This window comes from Lathamus discolor, chromosome 5, assembly GCF_037157495.1.
Source record: "Lathamus discolor isolate bLatDis1 chromosome 5, bLatDis1.hap1, whole genome shotgun sequence".
In the NCBI taxonomy this organism is placed as follows: domain Eukaryota; kingdom Metazoa; phylum Chordata; class Aves; order Psittaciformes; family Psittacidae; genus Lathamus; species Lathamus discolor.
Window position 1 is genome coordinate 17,963,156 of NC_088888.1, and position 24,203 is coordinate 17,987,358.

General features: G+C 36.0%; 1 protein-coding gene across 2 annotated transcripts in view; it reads left to right on the forward strand.

Annotated features, from left to right (window-relative positions):
• TTC27 (tetratricopeptide repeat domain 27) overlaps nt 1-24,203 on the forward strand; it is a 117,266-nt gene that overhangs the window by 18,447 nt on the left and 74,616 nt on the right. For both annotated transcript variants that reach the window (XM_065679914.1, XM_065679915.1), the window contains exons 6-9: nt 3,089-3,253; nt 6,995-7,131; nt 9,994-10,106; nt 19,630-19,696. In XM_065679914.1, the coding sequence (XP_065535986.1) occupies nt 3,089-3,253; nt 6,995-7,131; nt 9,994-10,106; nt 19,630-19,696 (482 nt within the window). The remainder of the gene's footprint in view (nt 1-3,088; nt 3,254-6,994; nt 7,132-9,993; nt 10,107-19,629; nt 19,697-24,203) is intronic.

The window sequence follows — 24,203 nt, forward strand, 5'->3', positions numbered from 1 at the left end:
ACATGATGCTTATGTAACTACAGAGAGTAGAGGAGGAACAGAATTCACTTAAATTGACATGGGCTTGTGTGGCACATGCTGTTTTCCAGCCTATTTAAGATGAAAACTGGAATATGTTATTATAGACAAAGATTTTCTTCTCCCATGCTTGACACTGTTAACTTGTCACAAGCTCACTTGAAGCCATTCTGTAGTTCTCAACCCTTACTTAACTGAGCTCATTTAGTTTTGAAAAGGGCATGTTCTTTTTCTTTATCTTCATGAGGGAGATAAACTTTTTTCCTTTCTTCTGTCCTAACCTCTAAGTTTTGAGATTGGTTACTAACTCTGCATTATACATGGAGAAAATAGACAACATTAAATTATGTAATATATATATGTTTACAAAAACATAATGTAGAAAGTTAAAATGTCAAATGTAATTATATCACTTGGGTTTTTTTTCTAAGAAACATAAGTTCTTCCGTAGACTGTTGATATCACTTCGTGTAGCAACTGAGAAAGATGAAGAGGCAAGCTGCTTGTAGACATTTGCCACTTGCCAAGTAGTCAGCTAAAGATTCTACATTTAGTTTAGCAAACCTAAAATTTCCAACCAGTTACGTAGAAGAAATTTTCTGTTGCATTTAGAGATGAGTTGTCATATGTGTTTTTGTCGTGGTTTAAACCCAGCCACGCAGCTCGTTCACTCACTCCCCCACTTCTTGCCCTCCCCCTACTCCTGGAGGGACCGAGAGGAGAATCAAAAAGAATGTAACTCCCACGGGTTGAGATAAGAACAGTTTAGTAACTAAGGTATAACACAAATCACTACTGCTACCACCAATAATAATGATGATAAGGGAAATGACAAGGGAAGAGAATACAACACCTCACCAGTAGCTGACTGATAACTTGGCCCACCCAGCCTGACTGAGCACCGACCGATACCTAGTCCAACCCCACAGTCCACTAGCCCTTCCGGGTAACTCTCCGTTACATCCTGGGCATGACGTGCTGTGGTATGGAATACCTCTTTGGCTAGTTTGGGTCAGGTGTCCTGTCTCTGCTTCCTCCCAGCTTCCCCTCCTCCCTGGCAGAGCATGAGGCTCAGAAAGACCTTGGTCAGACTAAATCATTTGTGTTATCAGTGCTGTTCCCAGGCCAAAAGTCAAAACACAGCACTGCACCAGCTACTAAGAAGGAGAAAAATGACTGCTACTGCTGAACCCAGGACAGTTTTGATGAAGGTGGCAATGTTAAATGCCAAAGTTTCAAGACTCTCCTCTCCTACTATACTTAACTGAGGGTTTTTTTGATCTGCAACGTACGTAGGTTTTGAAGATGCCCAGCATCAAAGATAGTTAGATGCCAATGGTTTTGCAGTTCTATTCGAGTACTGCAGTTCTTGCCTGACAGAATAGTTTTGTTGTGTTAACTCTGGAGAATGTAGAGTGCATGAAAGCACTTTTGGGTTCTGTTATGTAGATAAAAATATGAGAGAAATTTGGAGCACGTTTTTGTGACACTTTTTGGAAAAACATGAAACAAAACTGAAAGAGAAGTAGTCATCAACTAAAATTCATTAACTAGCTGATACCAGGTAGAGATACAGTAGTCTGTGCAGCCCTGAGCTGTGTAGAGGATGCTGCTGCATATGCACAGATACTAAATAAGCACTAAGACATCTGTTTTCAGTGATCTGTTTTGAGGCTCCTGGATATGGTTTTCCAAGGAGATGATGTGAAGTACACTTGAATCTGTAGTGAATTTACTTTCAAATTAAAGCCATCTGGTATTTCAGATAAGTACCTTCATGTTCCTTATAAAACAAATACTCAGTAGACCTTTTAAATAGTCTTTGGTTAGTGCTTGAAAATACCTCATAGAAAACTTATTTTATTTTTTCTGCATGTAAATGGAATTTTTGGGAAATCATCAGAATGGCACTGTATAGAGTGTGAATAGCAGATAAAGATGGCAGATGTTCCAAATCACTTACTGGCTTGTTGGGGTGTTTTTTGCCTGCCCCATCCACCCTCCCCCCCTCCCCCCCCCAAAAAAAAGACAAACCAAAAAACAAAGCTTTTGTTAGAAAGGCAGATATTTTATGATTCTTAATATGGGCATTATTCTGTTTTTTAAAAACAGAATGTGTTCAATGATAAGTATGGGCAGAAGCATTAAAACCTGAGATCGTTCATTAGTGAAGAGGGTACACTACTTAAATGTAAGGTTAAAATTCAGCTAACTTTCTCAGTTTTGAAGTGATATGTTTGAAATAAGCTTTTGGTTAAAAGCAGGGATTAAATTGCACAGACTTTGTTTTTTTTAAAGAGTTGTAATCTCTCGAAGGCGTTATTTAGAAGAATAAGTTGTAACGTGCTGCGTTCTCTATCCTGCTTTAGTTGAAAACCATTGCAGTAATATTTTTAAATTATCAGTTTGCTTTCATTAAACAAAATCTCTAAAATCAGACTTTGGAAAAAGTTAAGTTGCTAGGCGGGATTTATTCATGCAAATCCTTATTTATGGAATTAAAAAAAGCTGTTTAAAAAATATGTTCAGGTTTACCAGCTTTCTGTATTAACTGAAAGATTTTGAGGATTAACAAGTACTCAAAAAAAAAAAAAAAAAGCCTAGGAGGTTTAAACTGTACAATCTGTTCAGGCTGGAGTTGGCTGCCAAACTCTAAGTTCAAAAATCAGAGGAAAATGTTTTAAAAAATCCTTGGTAGTTTGGGGTAATGAGGGTGTTACCTCAACAGTCTGTATTCCGAGTTCCTGTGTTCTTCAGCAGGTCCAAGGCAATTTGTTGTTTATTATCTGCAAAAGTAACATATCCCAATTCAGCTTTGATATAAAATATGAGCAAAGATTAAACTTTTGTTTGTTCTAGTAGTAATCCTTAGGTGTAAAACTTGAAACATGTTTATAGTAGCGCACAACTTCTGTGCACTGACTGTGGATTTTTAAATGTGTGGAGGTATAAAGAACAATAGGTCTATTTGAAGCATAGCAGACTTTTTCTTCTGGTGTTTTAAGTGTATTTTTAAAGTATCATTCATGCAGACTGCATCCTGATAGCTTTTATTTTTCTCAATTTGCAGTGACAGAAGCACAAACTTTGTTCACAGGCGGTGAAAGCTGGCACCTAGCAGTTCAGTTCCATCTTGAGTGTGCCTATACATTTTTGTATTACTATGAGTATAAAAAAGCTAAACAGTGTTTCAGTGTGGCTAAAGACATAACGAAACTGGAGATTAATCTCACAGGTAAGTTTTTGCTTGTATAGTCTTTGAGAATGGTTGGTTGGACCAAACTAACATGATTTATTGTGAGTTTTTTACATATTCAATTAAAAATGATCTATATTTTAAATCTTGACTTTTAGCAGTCAGATTTACTTGTCTTCTAAGAATGATCATTACTTGGAAAGGGGAAGAGAAATATGCTGTCTAGTTACAGTATCATCCCTAATATGGATGTCTGAGCATCTGTGGTATTGCGATCTTTCCTGTTTGTGTTTCATATCAAATTCTAGGTCTACTTGTCTCTTGTGGGATTCCTGAACTAGCTGGTCTCACGGTGAATAATCTGTTTGTTTGTAGACACTTCTGAAGAAGTCTGCATGATGATTTGATGCAGTCTTTGACATTTTATGCCACTAACCTAGATCTACTCTATGTAAATAGCATTTAAAAGTCACTTCAAGGACTGCTGTTATCACAGGAAATAAGTAGAAAAGTCGAATTTCTGATTAACAGTAGTATTGAGGATTCAATCATTACGGAGACTTTAAGTTCTGAAAGGATAATTGTATTCTTTGGAGTCAGGCAGATCACTTTGCTGCACTTGGAACTTCATTTAAAATTGCATGTATAGATACGGAGCTGTTAGGTCTAGCTGGTCCTGCTAGGTAATTAAAATGACATAAAACGCACACCTTTTCTGTTGAGAACTTCTGATTGTACCTGATAAAAAATGCAAAACCATTATGTAGGTTTTTTTCTGTAGGCTTTTTAGTGGAAAGCACTCAGGAGCTGAAACTTGCATCCTCCTATTACACCACTGTATGTCACAAGGCAGCACTTCTTTTATATTTAGATTAGAGCTGCATCTACCTCTGCTTGTATCCTGAGCCAGTTCAGTATTTTAATTAAAAAATTCCAAACATACAAACCAAAAAAACACATGCGGACACACACAAATAAAAAAATAAACCCAAAATGAAAGAATTTTTTGTGTGGTATGTACTACAAACTTGGTATTATAAGGTGGTTTTGTTTGAAATTACCCTAAAGTTTTCATGTTTGGAGTTTTTATTTTTATTAAAAACATCAATGTGTGTGATGATACTCAAGCTATAAAAATTTAATTAACTAAAATCAAGGTGGAAGGTGGCTATTCATGGATATTCCTCAACTTACAGCTATGTGCTTTTTGTTTGGAGGGGAAGGTTTCCACTTTAAAGGAGATCTTCAGATTTTGGATGAATAATTTTCTTAAATCTAACCTAGGAAAATAGCCTCTTGTTTGGAAGAGGGTGGGGGGAAGAAGTTTGAATGCATTGGAACTATTTGTATTTTTTTTATTATTTTACCAAGAAGTTGTGCTAGTTCCAGAGAGAGTTTGTGGTGTTATAGACTCTTGGACAAATGTTGTGAAACTCCTAAAATTTCTGTGGTTTATCTCCTTAAATCTTTTAGAATAGTTATGAAGGATGTCTAACCTGAAGGCAAATGAACTGAGCTGAACATGTGGGAATTGTTTACATTCTAGGCAAACTCGTTTGACATGCATGTTTGGGCTAAATGGAAAGAATGTTACATCATCAGAAAAGACTTTGCTTTAATGTAAAAATTCAGTCTCTAGGAAAGACATTTTTAAGGCTTTTGGAAGGAATTCCTTTTTAGGAAAGGATCTTTATGAGGTTTTTATTCTTTAATGATTGCAGTCCGTACAAGTTGAGTATTTTATTATGGCATGGAAATGTTTGCTGTTCTCAGAGAACTGAGAATTAATATTTTCCAAAGTTATTCTAGAAATGTGTGAATAAATTATACTTATTTTGGCTTGTGTACTTTTTAAAGTCCATTTAATCCAGGCCTGTGGTGTATTCGTCATTTATTAAAAAGTAACTTTGCCTCTCACAATAAGTCACAACCATCACTAACTCCACAAAGCAATTTCCAGTAAAAGAGAAGCATGTGGTCCTTCTTGCTTATAAATTTACTAAGATGAAGAATGGTAGTCCAAAATAAATTTAAGATCAACAGATCTGGAGGATTAATAATGTTGAACTCAGAAATCTGTGTATTGTCTTGTTCTCGTTTTCATGCCCAGTAATGCATCGCTGGGAATATTTAATAATGGAACAGAAAGTAAAATCTGAGTAGGTTCCCTCTGTTTTATAAGGATATATGATGGTATAAAGCAAGCAATTTTTTTCCCCAAGGTTCAACACATGATGTATATTTTCCAAATAAAAAATATTGGTTTGTCCCTGTAATAACAATGAATTCTTTACTTAAAAAAATGGAGTGGGAGGTGTATACAGCTAAGCATAAACAAATCACAGCTTCTGGGTGGTAGCAAGTAAATGTATTATTAATCAGCATGACTTTGCAAGTGTGTTTTATTTAGCTATTTAAGCAGTAAGACATAATAGGAAGTAAATTACAGTATAATTATTTTCAGGTGTTATTAAAATTGAGAATTGAGTGCTACCATGTAAAATTAATATAAATCATTATCCAGTATTTCTTTCTCTGTGTCTTCTCTGCAGTGTGCTTTGTGATTTTAGGGTGGTATTTTTAGAATCTTTTCTTCATAAACTCCTAACACAGGGCTTACCCATTAAATGGGTAATTGGCAGAAAAGGAGAAATCAGGTTTATTTCTGTCTTCCCTACTGCTGTGTTTCCAGCTTCAGGAAGATAAGGGGTGACTGCTATTTCAGTGCCTATGCTAGGTAATTCTTAGTGACAATAGCCTTGTCCTCAGGCTTTTGTCACATGAACATTTGATCATCTTTACCTTAACGATTTTATGTCCTGCAAGTGGATCAGCATTCAGTCCTCTGAATCTGTTATCTGGCTTTCACGTTATTACTATGACACAGTACTCAACAATAAGCGAGCAAGCCTCCGGACTTTAAGTAATTTTTAGGTCCATTTTGGCTCTGGTTAGGATTCTGTTATTTTAAGTTTCCATCTTGGAATTGTTCTACAATTTCTCTGATTGCAACTTGGAAATCAAGGTTGCAGCTTGCAATCTGGGTTGCTAACAGAGGAAGAACAGATACGTTTTTCTTTTCAATTTGGTATAAATGCCAATTGCCACCTAAAAATTAGTGAAAAGGGAGGAGAAATACGCCAGTATGGCTGAGGGTCCAATAAAAAACTGAAGAAACAACCCCGAGAGGAATTTCACATTATGCATTCTGAATATTGTTCAATTCAGTAGACAGCTTTCACTGGTTTGCTATTTCACTCTCTCACGTTACTTTTACAGTGTCTTATATTCTGTATTATGGTAACATCATGTCTGTGATTCTTCTTTGTAGGCCTGTCTCCAAATGAAGATTTGAAATATTTAAAATGATGGCCTGTAAAATACTGTGGGATTTTCATTTGCCTAAGTGTCTCTATGTTGTCATTAACTTTTAGCAAGCAAATGAAACAATTGCTTGTGGCTTCTTGCTAGGGATGAATCTTGATTGCTATGAGTTTTCAAGAGACAATATGGTGGAGAATTTACCTAAAGGTGGCTTTGCGAGACCCACCTAGCTGCATTTGCATGTTTGTAATACATGTTTGTTTGTATGTCATGGCAAAAACACATGTAGCTCACTGCTAAGAGATCAAGCAGATTTAAACCACTGCTAAATTTCATAGGCTAATTCTTAATGGGTTTCTGTCTTTGATTTGCTTTATTGTGAGCAACTTTCTTGTGCTTGATGGGATTACTGGTTTTTAGTGTTTGTTAATATAAATTTATATTGATTTTCTGTAGGTGCTTTGGGGAAGAGAACAAGATTTCAGGAAAAATATGTTGCACAGCTTATTTTGGATGTCCAAAGAACAGATGAATTCCTCCTTCCTCACAGTGAACTAAGTCCAGCTCCAACACCTCTAGAAAACTTAACAATGGTAAGTATTTGAGGAGAATTGTATTAATTTCTTAAAGTTACAATGTTCTGAAGCTTTTCTTTAGTGTCTTCAAGTGAAAAGTGTGTGGTGCCTAGTATAAACTTAACTGATTTCTGAAAGCTTTTGGAAAAGGTGCAGGGTAGATATCTGTCTAATATTAAAGGACGTGAGTTAAAACAACGTATGATTGTCTGCAACACAGATGTGGCTACTCAGCTAAAAGCATATTTGCAAATATGATCTTCCACAGTTCATGTATTGATTTATAGTGACTAAGAGTGATGGAGTTAGGAAAACAGGTGAGAGACAGTTTTTAAAAAATAGCCTGCAAGGCATCACAGGAAAGCATGGAATGCTAAGGACTGACAGTCGTGTTTAATGACAGTGTGAAGATAGGAAATGGGTCTAGGTATTTCCTGCTGGCATGAATTACATGACTTTGCCCGACTGATCTTAAGGCTGTGCATGTTGAGTTCAACAATAAATGGCTCAACAACCTCTGAATTGTTTTGGAATGGCATTTTTCCATCATGAGGAGAAGTTCTCGTCAGGATTTAAGGTTATTTGAATTTGCTAAAGAATCCAGAGATAAACTGAGGTATTATGGTCCAAGACTTAGTCTTTAAGTTGGAAAGCCTTATGTAAATAATGTTAGCAGAACAATGCATGGCTTTAAAGAAAACCTGAGGTTTTTCAAGTTCAGATATTTTATTAACACTGTGTGTGAATATTCTGTCATAGGCGTTAGACCAGACTTGACTAAGTAGATTCTCCAATTCATGTGTTTGTTGAATTAACAGTTAAAGTTTTTGATCCCGCCCCCCCCCCCGCTTTTTCCAGCATGTCTTTATGAATAATGTAGTATCAAAATACAACTTGTTCATGTAATTTGTTAGTGTTAACAGTGAGTCCTAGTGTTTCCTTTGCCAGGTATGCTCTCAAATGTGTCAGCCTTGAGTGTACCTTGAAGCTATTTTAGCTAAACATTTGAGTTAATGCTATTCTCCATCCACCAAAAAGTACCGACAACATCATTGCATCTCTGTCTAAGTTTAGGGCAGGTGTTTGCTCTGTCTTGTAGACTTTTAAAAGACTATTCATGGAAATGAGTAAAAGCAAAGCCTTGAGAGGTGCTGAGAATTTCCACAGAATTAACATACATGCATGGAAACGTAAAAGGCCTGTAATCGTGCTGCAAAATTTTTATAGGGAAATTTTCTTTCCTTGTCCAGTGTTCTTATTTTATGTCTGCCATTTTCAGGTAAAGGAAAATACTCTTATTTCTCTAAAGATAGGAATTGTCCTGGATGAGTGGAAAAAATTCCTAAGAGAATTATGAACTTTGCCAGTATGTAAAAACACCAAATTGAGACTGGTCACAATTAATCTTCATCTCCTGTTTTGCAGTGCTTTCTTCTATGGTCTTAAAGTTCTCCCCTTATTATTATTCAGTAAGGTGACTGAACAAGCTATTTTGCAATTAAGCAGTCTGTGATTTAATTCCATTAAAAATACAACCAAAATAGCAATATGACTGATTGTTGGACTGGTAGCTGGGCTGATTTCTGGTCAAGTGCTTCCTGCTTCCCCCTGGTGCTGGGCAATTATGTTATCCCAGATGGCACTAGATGGAAAGCTATTTGCATTTAAAAATATTTGAGACTAAGTTCAAAGTTTGCTCACAAGTCAGTTCCTGTGAAAGGAAAACTTCTGGCTTGAGGTGATGCATAAGGACTCCTGATACGAAGTGGCATCTTACAGTAGTTTGATTAGATCTAAAAAAATTCAGAGCTGATTTTATGTTGTGGGGGAATAAGGAATTTATTTTTAAACCTAGGGATGGAAATCAGGCTTTAAAATTGTAGCGTACAGTTCAGTTGATCAATATTTATAGTGACATTAAAGCAATTAGTACTGTTTAAACAGGCTAGATTTTGAAGATTATGTAGGCCAGAAGCTGGAAATTTTTTTCTAATTGTGCTATATTAAATTGTAACTTAGGCTACATATAATGAAGTGGTATTATAATAGCATAGTACTCTAGAATATTTTTCACCTGGAATTGGTAGATAATCCTGATATATGCTAATGTAAGAAAAGAAAATAATGGTATTAAATATGCCTCTAAGAGTGGGAATGTCTCCATTATCCCCTTAAAACAAATTTATTTTCTTCACATTCTTTGCCAGTTCACAGCTTAGTTCATTTATATAGTGATAAATATCAGTTATGGATGCAGATAGCCCACTTCAGAGCATTCCTAGTCACTTTATGTTCTTCCATGGACCCTTAGTTTCACCTTGCAAATGAAAGATGCTTGCTGGGAATAAATACCAATAGGACATTGAAGGGAAATGAACAGGAAGTTTGAAAAACTGTTAAAATAATCCATTTTCTGTTTTTAATAGATTATAAAAAAATACTACTGGTAACTAAAAAACGGTAGTACAATAGTTGGTTTAAGGACTGTTTGGGGTTTTTTTAAATATATATATATATATAAAATAAAGGACAACATTTGTGGTAACACTATGAGCAACAGTTTTGGAAGGAAAATCTTTTTCAGCCCTTAAGTAAAAAATCAATATTCAGATAATTTTAAAGTTGCTCTGAATGCTGTTCTTCCTGCGTGACAACCAGTATACTTGTAGTAAAACTTGTTCGGATGGTACTTCATTCTACTGGCTTAGTTAGTTATTCTATCACAGTTACAGAATGGTAGATTACTTTTTATTGTGTCTCTTCCTGGTGTTGGTATTATCCATTTCAAACAAGTTAAACTTTTTTTACGTATTTTGAAGGCATAAATTTCTCTGTAACAGTTTCTATTTACTTTAAAATATTTTTTTTTCTCTTCCACAGAATTATGACTTAAATGATGATACGTTGCTTAATGAGATAAAATTAGCAGATGCTGATCAGTACCAAGTACCAGATTTGTGTGCAGAAGAGCTTGCTGTAATCCTTGGAATATGGTAAATTAGTTCACAGTTACTCAAAAAAAAACCAAAACTGCATGAATAATTGTGATAATGAAGTGACGAGTCAATGAGGCTTTTTTTTCTTCATTATTATGTAGTCTGGCTAAAATAGTATGACCTGCATTATATGTGGGCAGAATTTTCAGTTATCTCAGAGTGAACTTAGTGTCCAGTTCAGAATTTCAGCACTGTTTCATTAGTTGCTCATTTTGTTCTTTTATCCTTTGCTTGTTCTGTAGCACATTATAATATCTCTCTACCTCCCTCTTCCCACTTGCCAAAATTTTCAGTTATTTTCCTCTTCTTGTCCCATAAAGCGCAGTAGAAATCATTGGTGGAGAGAAGATTGTTTCCTTTCATATGCCCATTTCTCAGACTGCAGCTTTTTGAAGGGCCCCACACCTGCTTGGCTCTATAGTTGAAGTCAGCTGTCTGCGGTTTCAGCTATGCCTTTTAACTGTTCAGCCATCCACTGTAATCAGGAACTTATGAGTGGAATATGTACTGTGGCTTCATATTTTCTTTATTACCTGAGACTTAAGCTTGTCTTTTTTTAAAGGCCCCATGTAGATCCAGTTTGAGGAAAAAGGAGTGAACAGTGGGTTGACATACATTCCTGACCAAGTCGCTTTCAGTCTTTTACACTGACTCGAGTCAAGGCCTTCCGCTTCCCGAGAAGCACTGTCACATGCATTTGATTTTTTTAACACAGTATTGTCTTGTGTTCAGAATATTTCATCCCTCCTGCCTCCATCCTTCTGTAGGAAATCTTGTCTATTGGTCTCTTTCTGAAAGGTAGAATTTGTATTTTACATTGACTTGGCTGCACAGTAGGTTTCTTCACCACAGTATGACACTTTGAAACCACTACTGTCATGCTTTGAATAGTGGCTAGGAACTATTTTGACTCCCAGCTCTGTGTGTACGTTATAATTAATCCAAGCGGTATGCGAGTTTGGCAAGACTCAAGGCAAGAAGCTCATTAAAGAAACTAAAAACAACAAAGAAGTTTTCAGGAATGGTAAATGCCGTTCAGGGGGTTAGACGGTGTTAAGCAACTGAAGCTATTTCAGGCATAGATGGCGGCAAGGTTCAATATCCAGCCATGTTGCAGAAATGCTACTAGAATGTCAGTTTTCAGAACTGTTTTTTGAAGGGAATTTACGATAACCTCGTGACTGAGTGGAGTTTAGGCTTGCTGGCTGTACCCCCGGTGTTTATACCAGCTATTGGCATATCAGTTTGCAGGGAAGCATGTATACGTTAAAGGGTTTAGTGCTGGCTTTTAAACAAAACATACTTCTCAAACCTAAGCTGTAGAAAATTCCTTGGTTTTCTTTTATGCTCGAGGACTTCAGTTCTATAGAGTAAATAAGGAATTTCATAATAACTTGGCTTTAGAATTCCTTTAACTTTCCAAAGCAGTTGTAACTAGACTTTAGGTCTAGCATCACCTCAATGGCATCTGTTGTTGACTGACATTGTCAGCAGTGGATGTTTTTTCTAATGCAAATAAACTTGAAGAGACTGACCTGGTTTGTTGCAGAAAGGCAACCTGCAGGTAAAGAAAAAGAGTAAATGTGAGAAATTTTTTTTCCTATGTATTTCACTGTGTTTGCTAGTATTTATTTTACAACAAATGTTGCGGAGGTGCCCCTTAATTCAGCTGATCGATTTGTAGCTAAGTAATGCTAGCTCCATCAGCAGCATGCAGAAATGTTTGTGGATAGCAGAACAGCCTGAAAACTGTTACAGTTTTTGGAAGACAGTTACAGTTACATAGGATCCTAGGGAATTACCTGAATACACATAATGTTTCCATCTGTGAAATAAGCTTAATTTCAAATAGGTTACAATGATTAAGTGTCTAAACAATGTACCATTACAGTATCAATGCTAACATCTTTATCTCCTCCTCCCTGGTAACATTTTAAGAGGATATAAAGTATCTCATACGTGTTGTCTTTACAAAAGTTGAAGCAGTATCTGGTGCAGTATGCATAACCTAGCTTGGGAATAGCATGTGTGCTATAATAACCTAATAACCTCTCTGTGTTATTCTCATGAAAAATAATAAATTATGAAAAAGTAGCAATGTAACCTGTACCCAGCCAATCCCCTGTGGCATCAGTAATTTGAGGCAGTTTCCTTTAGAGTGTTTGGCTGTTCTGTTTCTTCCTCCAAATACTGGACAGTCTGTGGAAATAAATCTAAGAAAATATTTGCCTCTTATGATAATGAAACTGTAGCTAAAACAAAGTGTGTGTGTGATGTGTGTGTGGGAAACCACCTCAGTCCGCCTTGTTTGCACAAGGGTTTCCTGTTCTAACAAATACAGATTTTGTAGTATCTCTGTAGGAAGAATGCTGTCTAGAGGTGTCTTCAGATCATTCCACTGCAGGAGTAATGCAACTTAAAGGAAATACTAGAATAAACTCCTAGGAGTGCAGAAGCATCACTTGGCTGGGACTTTTTTGTGATATTTTAGATGAAAATAACTAGTCATGATAAGATTTATCAAATTTATTTTACAGTCAAGCCTTAAGACTGGCCAGAACATTGTATAGAGCCGAGAACTAAACTTTCAGAGGCAAATGGAAAAAGATACTGAAGTTCCAATACAAAAATAAAATAAAAATAAAAGAATGGACCAATGTATGGTTTAAATAATGTGTTAATATAGTATAGATGCCAAAATGCTGAGAAACTGAGAGGGGACTCTGTTTCCCTTGTCTCTTAGAAATAGCCCAAAGTAGATGGCTGTTAGAATAGGCAACAGCAGCTGTGTGTCAGCAGCTTGGAAAGAAATCCCTTCTCATCACTTGATTCACCGTTTTTAAAAAACAAGGAGCTTTTAGAAGTTCTAAGAAAGTAAAGACAAATGTTCAATGGCTGGTTATTTCTTAATCTTTTGCTGTTTCTCAAGAATCAAATCAGACCAAAATAGTGTGTTACATTGGAGGTACCTCAGCTCAGTCGCAGACTATGCACCAGTCTTCAGCTGGTAAGGAAAGCCGTCAGGAAGCATAACTTTTGTTTTACAGTAATTTATTTTGTATTCGATAAGAATATATTATACAGTTTACAGAATGAGTTGTAGAAGCATACATGAAACAGCTGCATAAGCACTAAATAGCATTAAGACTAAAAGGCTTTTAACAGAATTACTAAATATGAGCTTTTAAATCAATTGAGTAATTAGAAAAATAAAATCCCAATATGCATTTTGGGAAACCTGTGTAGGTGAAAAAGGAAAACATTTAGCTACTTGAAATTTAAGAATCTGATCTTAGCTTTCTGTTCTGTAGTCAATGGAGGAACCAGTACCTGCAGAGTGTGATTTATTTCACTTCAGGCACTTATTTTACAATGGGTTGAATCGCTCCCTACATTTATCTGTATTTTTGCATGGACTGAAGAAATCGTAGACTTTCAGCTAGATTAAAGGCCTAAATTTTACGTGGTTAAAGTTAGGTGCTTATTAAGATTTTAGGTATATATGATTGCAGCCTTCTTTGCACTTCATAGCAAGGTCATGCAGTATAGCTTGTATCAGAAGTACAAGGCAACAGCAGGTAAACAACTGTTTTCACCTCGTTTTATGAGAGAGAGCATTCTCTCTTCCAAACCATTGAGATGGAAAAGGTTATGTTAAAGCAACTGTGGAAAGCCAGAGCTTACATATCTTGTCCAATGAAAGTAAAAGCTACAACATAAAATCTTGGACAACATTAAAAGAGATGACAGTTTTTCTGTTAAATACTTTTTGGCACTCTGGCCAGTCTTTACAAACATATCATGTAGGTGTAAATTATTACTATTTTTTTGAAACAAACCAATTACAGGTGCCAGACAATGATCTCACCATGGTCAGTTTATGGCTGCTTAAAATCATTGCTACAAAATACATTGCTGTGCACCAGTATCTACATTTGTGTGAAGAGGTTCCCACTAGGGAAATAAGCTTCCTGTCTTGCTGTTCAAAATGCTCACATGAAAAACATTAGTCTCTTTAAATACTTTTGTGAAACTTCAAAAAAGCTTGTAAAGTGATCAATTTATTTGATTTAGCTCTTCTCTGCTCACGAAATTAACACTGTTGGTAAAAACAAACTGCATCAAAATACAGCAAATACTCATGAGAATGCCTGTGTGCAAAATTTGACATATCTGTTCTTCATCATACATTTCATGCCAGTTAACTGTAGTTACCTGAGGAACTTGAATTTTAATTGTTTGTACTTGCAGAGAGGTAACATGCCAGGAACCATAAGTAAACAAACAGCAGTTGTCTTCAGCCATCTAACTTTACACTCTTCTTCAAGAGTGACTGAGATACCTAAGGGTGAACAATGACATGGCAGGCATGTGTTACTTCTTTCTTCCTAATATTTTCCCAGCCTCTAAAAAGTGATTTCCTGAGCCTAATCTCCGTTGTCTGCATGCTCAATGTATCTTAAATATTTGTCACAATTTGGTTGCCACTGGCTTCATTTAGTGACTTAACTCACCTATATCCTAACAGTTTTGAAAATCTCCGCAATATCCCTCTTTGGTTAGTCCTACCCTAATCAGACATTCCTTTTGTAGAAGTTGTTACGTATTTATAAGGCATAAAACAATTATTCATCATCATAAAACAGTTGTTCTAGCTGTTGGTTTCTGATTTTTTTTCAGTACTGAATTATTATTATTTTAAATGAAGGCCAAGAACATAACATACTAGTCGTGGATGGACAAACAAAGATTTTATGTAATATTTTATGTAGGCTTTGTTATGGATTTGTATACTGTATGTAGTATACTCCATTATGTGATTCTGTGTTATTTTCCTAATTAATTACATATTGATTTGCCTTTTTAACAGCTGCCTAGTACTGAGCTAGTGTTTTCATGCAGCTGCAGTGCTAAAGAGGTGCTCTTGAATAGAAATGGTTGGATTAGATCCTACCATTTTTTGTGGAGCCAGGATTGTGCTTTCTATTGTGCACTGCTTGGTATTTTATTTTATTACCTTTTGTACTATCCTGTTAGGTCTTTCTGCAGCTTCTTATTGCCTAATCACATCCTTACTTCAAAGAATATAATTTGTCACCTCAATTACATTTTTCTGTTCCAGTTTGTATATTAATATTATAGTGTATGGATCACATCACAAAATCTGGATTTTGTGCAAGATTGCGCTAGTCGCCTCCATTGGGATGTCTGGTTATGTCTCATACCATTTCCTATCTTTCAATCAATTAATGACCTTTTCCAAGACATTTATTCTTATATAAAGGCTCAGTTTCTTTTTTAAAATCCTTTTTGGTGGGGGTCTTCTCAAAATATCCTAGAGATCCAAGTTGATTTCATCAAGCAGCTTATGTATATCCTTAAGCTGGTTAAACCTTCCGAAAGCCCCAAACAGGTTTGTAAAGCAGAAATATTTTTCTAGAGATGCCTGGCCAACCCTCCCTACACACATTTGTCCAGGTTTCTCTAATCCTTCTGTTCATTATATAGTCTCTTCTTACATACCTTCCACATGATATGCTTACAAGCCAGTAGTTTCACTGATCCCCTGACACCAATTTTAAAGGTTGGCATCGTTTTTGTTGCTCTCTTATCTTCAGGCACTGACACAGTTCTAAATGAGGGCTTAGGCACTGCTTTTAGTATCTCAGCTGTCTCATCCCAAAACTAATTTTAAACTTTTTTTCCAACTCTTCTTTGTCTTGTTAATTTTTTAGCATCCAGCTTCTTAGCATACAGCCTCTCCTGCAGCTTTTTAATTTGTGAAAGAGTCTCTCTTGTAATTCTCTCCCTTACCCAGAAAGGGTCCCTGGGACCCATTCTTCTGCAATAAATGCTAATGCAATGAACTCATAGAGCTTCTCTAAAATGGCTTTTTTACCAGGGCTGTGATTTTGGTCCTGTGGATTCTCAAAATTTTTTGTTCCTGCTGTACAGGGAGAAGGATATATCATTGATTTTGGTTCTCTTGGTTAGTTTCTCCTGCAATAGTTTTTGGACTCCATAATTAAATGTTTAGGTGTACTTTATTATTATTATTAGTATTTATTATCCAGACTCCTTGATGCTTTCTTTATTCTGTTTTAATGCAACTTCAGTTATTTGAAGAACACTGTTTCATTTTTAATGGCTTTTGACAATGTTCTTTAACATTTGTCCACTTTCTAAATCGGTTCTTGAAACAAAAATTTTTGAGTCGTCATCCAAAAAGGGATGCTTTGGAATGATTGCTATTAACTCCACTGTTACAAAGATTATGGCTGTTTATGTTGCAAACTATATAACTAGCTAAACTGGATACCTTATTCATTAGGCTGCCAGTGTAGATCTGATTAATCAGATTGAAGAATTGGCTGTAAATTGTAAGCTATACGCAATTAGCTTTTGCTGATTTACTACAAAATAATTTTTTCCTGCTGCAAAGTAGATCTTACTTTAAGGTTCAGTTTTATCTGTCTAAAGAATATCTATTTCTCTTTGTGTCATGGTTTAAGCCCAGCCAGCAACCCAGAGCCACGCAGCTGCTCGCTCACTTCCCCCGTTCCTCTCCCTGCTCCCAGAGGGATGGGGAGGAGAACCGAAAGAATGTAACTCCCACAGGCTGAGATAAGAACAGTCCAGTAACTAAGGTATAACACAAACCACTACTGCTACCACCAATACTAATAATGATAAGGAAAATAACAAGGGAAGAGAATACAACTGCTCACCACCCGCTGACCAATACCCAGCCCGACCCGCGCAGTTATCTACCCCTTCCGAGTAACTGCCCCCATTTTACATCCTGGGCATGACGTGCTGTGGTATGGAATACCTCTTTGGCTAGTTTGGGTCAAGTATCCTGTCTCTGCTTCCTTCCAGCTTTCCCTCCTCCCTGGCAGAGCATGAGACTCAGAAAGTCTTTGGTCAGACTAAACATTACTTAGCAACAACTAAAAACATCGGTGTTATCAGTGCTGTTCCCAGGCTGAAAGTCAAAACCATAGCACTGCACCAGGTACTGAGAAGGAGAAAAATGACTGCTACTGCTGAACCCAGGACACTTTGTTTTCTTTCCTTCTATTCCATTCAACTACCTAAGACATGATTCTAGAGTGAACAGAAAATATGAAAGGTGAATGATGTAGTCATTAGTGACTTCTCTTCATGTTGTTACGAGAAGATGCCTGACCATAAAGTCTACAGCAACAGCTCCTAAATTCCACTCTGATTTCAACTCCTGAAATTCTCTGGGGTGAACTACTTAACCTGTTCTTGAAATCAGAACAAATACAGGGCATAGAAATGAAATGTCTGGAAGATACTCTGACAGGAGCTGATACAGCCATTAAAAATGTTTAAAAGCAACCTACAATTCTACTCTAGATTCAGATTTAAAACACAACTTTAAATTTTATTTGATTTAGATTGGAAAATCATTAAAACAATTTCATTTTTCTCCTATGTTTCAAGGTTTATGTTACTGTACTTATGTGTCTTAAGGCATTTTACATGGATGTGGCAGAAATGGAAATTGGAGACCTATTGCAGCATTGCTTTGATCTGGAAGAACTGCAGCTATATGCTTCAAAAAGCTGTGACAAAAATCTGTCTAGAATAAGGAGCGGATTAATCCTTTCTGCTTGAATCAATTTATGTTTAGGATGCTGAAAAATAAGTTCCAATTTTGAGAAAATTTAGCTGTCACTTGGTTTACCTGTGGCTTTCAAAAGCTATGGTCATGTCAGTGTTCTGGCTGCCTTGCTGCTGTGGTGTTCTTGTTATATTCCAAGTTTTCTTGCTGCCTTCTTAACTTCCCCCTACTTCTGATGAATAGAGAAACGTTATTTTTCGTCTGAAGTCACATTTGTTTTAGTGACTTCAGTTGACTACCTCAAGCTGACTGTAACTATTTCTGCTAGCAGCTGACAATTGGACAAGGGAAGAAGTGCCTGAAGCAGAGTATTTCTCTTGAAAAATTTTGTCAAGGAAGGAAAAAATCCTGGAGTACACCATTAGCTATTGGCTTCTAACTAAATTTTCTACTACATATCACAACCTTCTGGGCCTACCTGTCCAGCCAGTTTTCAGTCTACCTCACTGTCTGCTTATGAGCTTCTTAATGAATATCTGATGGAAACAGTGCTGAAAGCCTGAATGAAGTCCAGGTGGGCAACGTCCACCTCTGTCCCCAAATGTACCAAGCCAGTCATTTCAACATAGAGGTTATAAGTTGATTAAACATGACTTCCCTGTGGTGAATGTCTACTGACTCCTTCCTCCATGCGTTAGGAAATGTCTTCAAGGATGATTTGTTTTATATCATTTCCAAGGAATGAGGTGAGGTTAACCTGGATCCTCCGTCTTGCTCTTCCAGAAGATAGGAGTGATATTTGCTTTCTATTGTCCTCAGGAACATATTTTGATCGCCATGTCCTGTTAAAGATAATTGATTTTTTGACAAGCAGCCTCTATTCTGTAGCTTGGGTTCTTGTGGCTAGTAACAAGTTTTAATCAAAAGTATTGACTGTTATTTCTGTAATGGTAATTGTATTGTGTACTAAGAAGAAAGTCAGACTGCTGCGAAGTCTTGCCCCCAAACTAAGGTATGTAATGTAGGGAGCATAATTTCAATCTGTGACCTATCATCACAATAAATATACTATCTTTGCAATTTTAACCTATAATATGAAGCCTGCTGCAAAGTTAAGGAATAATGTGATGAATTTAAGCTTATTTATGTAGCTACTATATAGCTTTGGTGATGATCCATACTCTGTGCCATTATTTAGGATATATTTTCGTGTGATACCTTTTTGTTTTCACATGGAGCTTGAATATTAGCTATGTTGCTCTATGTGCCACTTAGAGGTATCTTTTATAGTGTACATGTAAATGTTGGTGGTCTGTTGACTAAAGAGAACATCCATCCACATGGAGTTGTAAGCCCAGTTTCTTTATCATCTCTGTAAACATGTCCAACTGTCAATAAAATAATTCTGATCTCAGTATATTCTTCTGGTTTTTCCCATTTGTGTACTACAAGCTAGTGGTAATGGCAGTTAGCGAGAGATGGACCCCTGTGGTCATGTACCTAGAGTGACTAGAAAGAGGGTGTTTGATTTACCTTTTGGGACTTTTTGATATTAGTGGCTTTGTTTTGTAGAATCTGTATCCACTTAGTCATAGAATTTTAACTGAAAACAGACCACTGTATAAGCAGAGAATGGATTTAAAACTTATAAGTATTTGTAAAATTGTTATTCCCATGAGCTTAAACTGAGTAAGGTGTTCGATTTAGAATGGTATTAGAAAGGTATTACTGAAGTATCTCAGTCAGCTAAATGGTTATGTTCTGCAACTGCTCCTAGGTCTAGGCTGCCTTCTGCACATACCATACTCCCATTTATCATTGTAACAGTTTCCCAGAATGTACTTTACATTTCTGCAAGCTTGAAAAATGTTCTGTATAGCAGTGTAGTAAAGTTTAAAATAGCATTTTGTGTGTGTATTTCCTTTGCAGTATAGACCTTCAAAAGAACAACCCAATACACAAATTAACTGAAGAGGAACTTCTGGCTTTTACTTCAGTAAGTAACTTATCCTGACTTCTTAGTAAACATGTTATCACTTACTTTGTAAGTGAAGTATTGAGCAGTAACCTGTTAATCGCATGAATCATGAAACTATAAACAAATATTCTTTTTAGTACTCAGTCATTTCATTAAATTTTGCTTATTTCAAGAAATTAAAGTGATATTGCAGTTCAGTCCAGCCATCATCATGTGGGATAAGCTTGACATTGAAAAATTTGATTTCACCTGAGAACAGAACATTTTTTGTTTTAATTTGTAGAAAGTATATGAATTAGAATGCAATATTCAGCTGTGCATTTTTATAGCAAACACAGTGTTTAAGTGGAGTTTGAAAGGAATTTCAGCTTTGTTCTGTCAGATTTATTCAGTCCATATATCACATGTTCTGTTTTGACGTGTTTATTCCTGGTCCAGTGGCTGATTTGTTGCAGAACAATTCTGTAACTTCCAATGTGCCTTGAAAATACTAACTTGGTGTTTTTTCAATGTGGTGGTTTTTTTGTTTGGGGTGTTTCTTTGGGGATTTTTTTTTTTGGTTTGTTTTACGCAAGACAAATACCGATTTGCTGCCTTGGTCTTTTCTGCTTCTGTGTGTTTTCAACAGTACATTATAGGGGGAGTGGAGGAAGAAAGGCCATTGATTATATTGTAATTTTTTCTTACTTTCCACAATGTTAGAGGTCAGCTTTGGTGCAGTAAAGAGCGCTTGCTCTCCTACCCAAGCACTGTGGTCTGAGACCCCTTTGCGCTATAATAGTGCCATATGAAAAAAATAAATTCTTGTTAAAACTTTGCAGATAGGATCTCGGCAAAAATCCCTTTGATTTCAGTTGAGTGAGAATCTTCTTCACTGACTTTGTAGTTATGTGAAAGGACTACAGGCAGTAATTTAAGGTTAAATGTAGTAATGTTTCGTTGGGTTGTTTGGTTTTTTGTGGTGGTGAAAAATTCAGTCTGTAAAAAAGAAAATCCTAATCTTTGCATTAAATAGGTAAATGTGAATAGGTTGGTTTTACAGTAATGTTTAGCTCATCTGTGCTAATAGAGTACATGTAAGATCTGCATGAGGGAGCTGAGTGAACCGCTGTGAAACAGTTTGGGGTTTGTAGGTTTTCTCTTTGCTACATTGATCATAGTGCTTTCTTATAATACAGTTTTTGAAGTATTTGTTTTGAACTGTAGTTTTGGGGTTTTCTTGGTTTTGGGTTTTTTTTTTAGGGTAGGAACAGAGAGAAGGGAAAAATTGAGATGTAGAAAAAAATATGACTGTTAACTCTCATGTGTTGTAGTAATTGAGGTACCCTGTGATGTTATTAAAGTATGGTGACCATTAAAGGAGAGGAAAAAACTTGCAGAAAGAATAAATATGTGCAAAGTAAGGAAATGCACACATAGAGAAGACTGCAGGAATAAAAAAAGAGCCAAATACTGCAAGCTTTTAAAAAAATGGAGAAATAATTACAATATATTAAAAAAAAGTTAATGCAAATGCATGAAGTTTCAAGACATGAATATGATTTTTTTTTTTAAAAAACCAAACTCTGCCGCTTTTGTTGTAAAAATAATATATTTTAAATTGAGGGGTTTATGTGAAAACTCAGAATTTTGCACCTCATATTTTATTTCCTGTCGAACTTCCTGGACCTTTTCTGTTACTCCCTGCTTCATTATTTTCACTACCCATTGTTACTTGCATAATTCTTGGGTGGAAAAGCAGCCATTATATACCTGAATCTTGAAAGAACTTCTCCATCTATTCTGTCCTTTTAACATTACATGGAGTGATATTGTAATAACAGAACATCTTTAGCAAGGTTGGCCTTACTCCTGTAATGGTGCATTTTTAGAATAATGAAACTAGGTGTGGGGTTTAGCTGGTTTAACACTTCAGTTTTCAAACGTTTCAACATTCTTCAGGTTTTACAGCAGAGGAGAAAAAGTCAACATAGCACATATACTAGGGAAGAATCAGCTTTACTGTCATCTTTTATCTGATATCGCTTGCCAGATCATATTACCATCTGAGATGTAGAAAATCTGTTGGGTGAATTCTTTGTAATCATGAGGAAATTAAACTGCATTTTTCTGCCATCTAGTGGCTGGTTCCTCAAATTCACTGGACAGCTGCTGCAGTGGCTCCTTAAATGTTTATTGCTGTGACTGTGAGGAGTTTATGTGGTTTTGGGGTTTTTTTTGTTTGTTGGATTTTTTTTTTGTTTGTTTGTTTTTGGGGGATTTTTTAGGGTTTTCTTTTTATTTATTTTGTTATAGAGCTTCTAAGTCAGTTACAGCTTGCTTCACCCTTGTAAGATCAGCGGCCACTATCTGGATAGATCTACAGAGAAACAAACACAGCTGGGTAGTATGTGCAGGCATCCCTATCCCTTTGTGCTCTGAATATCAACAAAGGGTCTGTAGCAACAAACTAGCAGTAATGTAGCTCTTGCTGGTGGTACAGAATTCAGACAGCAGTAAGTTGAAGAAGTAGCTGGTACCCTAAAAATTATAGGAAATAATAAATTTCATTATCAGAATAGCGTTCTTTTAACCTTTAGCTTAATGCTTCCAAGTTAACTGGATGTAGGGACACAATTTAATCTTACCATTATTTTATCTTTTGATCTTGACCTGTGTTTCCAAGATACGTATATGGATTTTAACATTGCCATCCTAAATCTTTCCTGGAAACTGAAGGCAGGAGTCAGATATTAGCTTATTTAAATTCTTTTCGATAAAGGCAGCTTTTGTGGATTTTGCACCTGCACCTAAAATTGTGCATAGTCACTGCAGAATTTCATGATAAAATCTGAGTTCTTTTGCATCTTAGCTCTGAGTCTGCAAGGCAAGCAAATCCATTGCTGTGCTCCCTGGAAGTAGGGATATTCTGTGTGGATGTTAACACAGCCTCGGTTCTTATGGTGTGTGCTAGCTGAGTATGCAAGTGGCACTGCAAATATTATCAGTTGTATCTGATGTATTTACCAAGCTTTGGTACTACCTAGTGAAACAGGCAAATGAGCACTATATCAATGCTGCTCTTGTAATTTCTTTAGCATCATTTAAACTGCTGTGTGTGCGTGTGTGTGTGAGCAGGCATCTTCTCAGCCTACATGTGGATTCCTAAATCTGCAGGCTGGTTAGATGGTTGTCATGCATTCATTTCATATCTGCTGAAATTTATGTTTCCTGAAGAAAGGAAAGCATTTCAAGATATCTTAGGAAACTTGAGAAATTGTAAGGCATTTTTAATAGATCAGGGAATCTCCAAGAGATTCTCTTGCTTTGGACATTGCAAAACAAATGCATGTGACCTACAATTTCTCTTGACCAGTGGGAATTAAGGTAGTATGAAAGGGAAAGGATGATCAGAGTGAAATCAAGTAGGTGATACGGGCCTGCTTTGTACTAGGTGTAATTTGGCCAACAGGCTTTCTAAACACCCTTTTTTTATGGGTAGAAATTAAAAATTACTAGATCTCTAAGATATATATATGTATGTGTGTGTTTTAAGCAACATAGCTTGGAGTCTACAAATAGCACTATTATGTTGCTATTAGTCACTGCTTGATGACTGCTGTCAAATACAAAAGGATTGTTGCTTTTCATTTACTGAAGTCACTTTGGAATAAATGCCATTGTCCTAAATGTAAACTTTTGTAAGTAAGAATTACTTTTAGTATTCTGTTGGGGTGTATCAGATCCTGTGTGCTTGGGTACGTAATCTCATTGTCTGGGATAGCTCCTCTTGTACAATAATTTGAACTTCAGTGCTTGAGGAGTTCTAGTCAAATCTGTTCATCTATCATCAGCATAATATTTCAATTTTTAAGATGTTAACATATAACTGAAACTAGATACATTAATTTTTTTTCTTGCTTATAGTTAAATTGTTGATTTTTGATCTTTACTTGAGAAGTAATGTATGTGTACTTAAGAATAAACACAAAATTAAACATTTTAAGGGAAATTAAATATACTTTTTCTCATGCATAATGTTTTAGGAAAACGGTTATAGTATTTTTAATTCTGTTATGGTAAGCACTTGAACTTCTAAGAAAGCTAAGTTCCTATTTAGTAGTTAAATATCACACAGTATACTTTAGAGACTCAGTTATGCATATGGTATTCAGCAATCTTGCTGATTCAGCTAACTGAATGTTGCATTTAAAAGCCATTTTTCAGAGAGGAAAGAAACATAAACCAGTAGTGAAAGCCAGTGCTTCCTTATAAACTTTTTTCCTCTAGAGCTTTATGTATAAGAAGTACATGATGCAAGAAACCAATGAGCTAACTCAGTATTGCTTTAACATTCAGGTTTTGCAGCCGAGTTTACTCTCAGCCCCTCAAATTAGTTTTACAATGCCTAAATATGCTTCCTTATCACATCTTTCATTTCAGTGGTTGTTTTAATGTAAAAATAGAAATGTGAAGTCTACTTTATAATAGGTTTTATATTAGGCAGGAGTTTTTCCTTAGAAGTTCAGAAGTACATCACACTGAT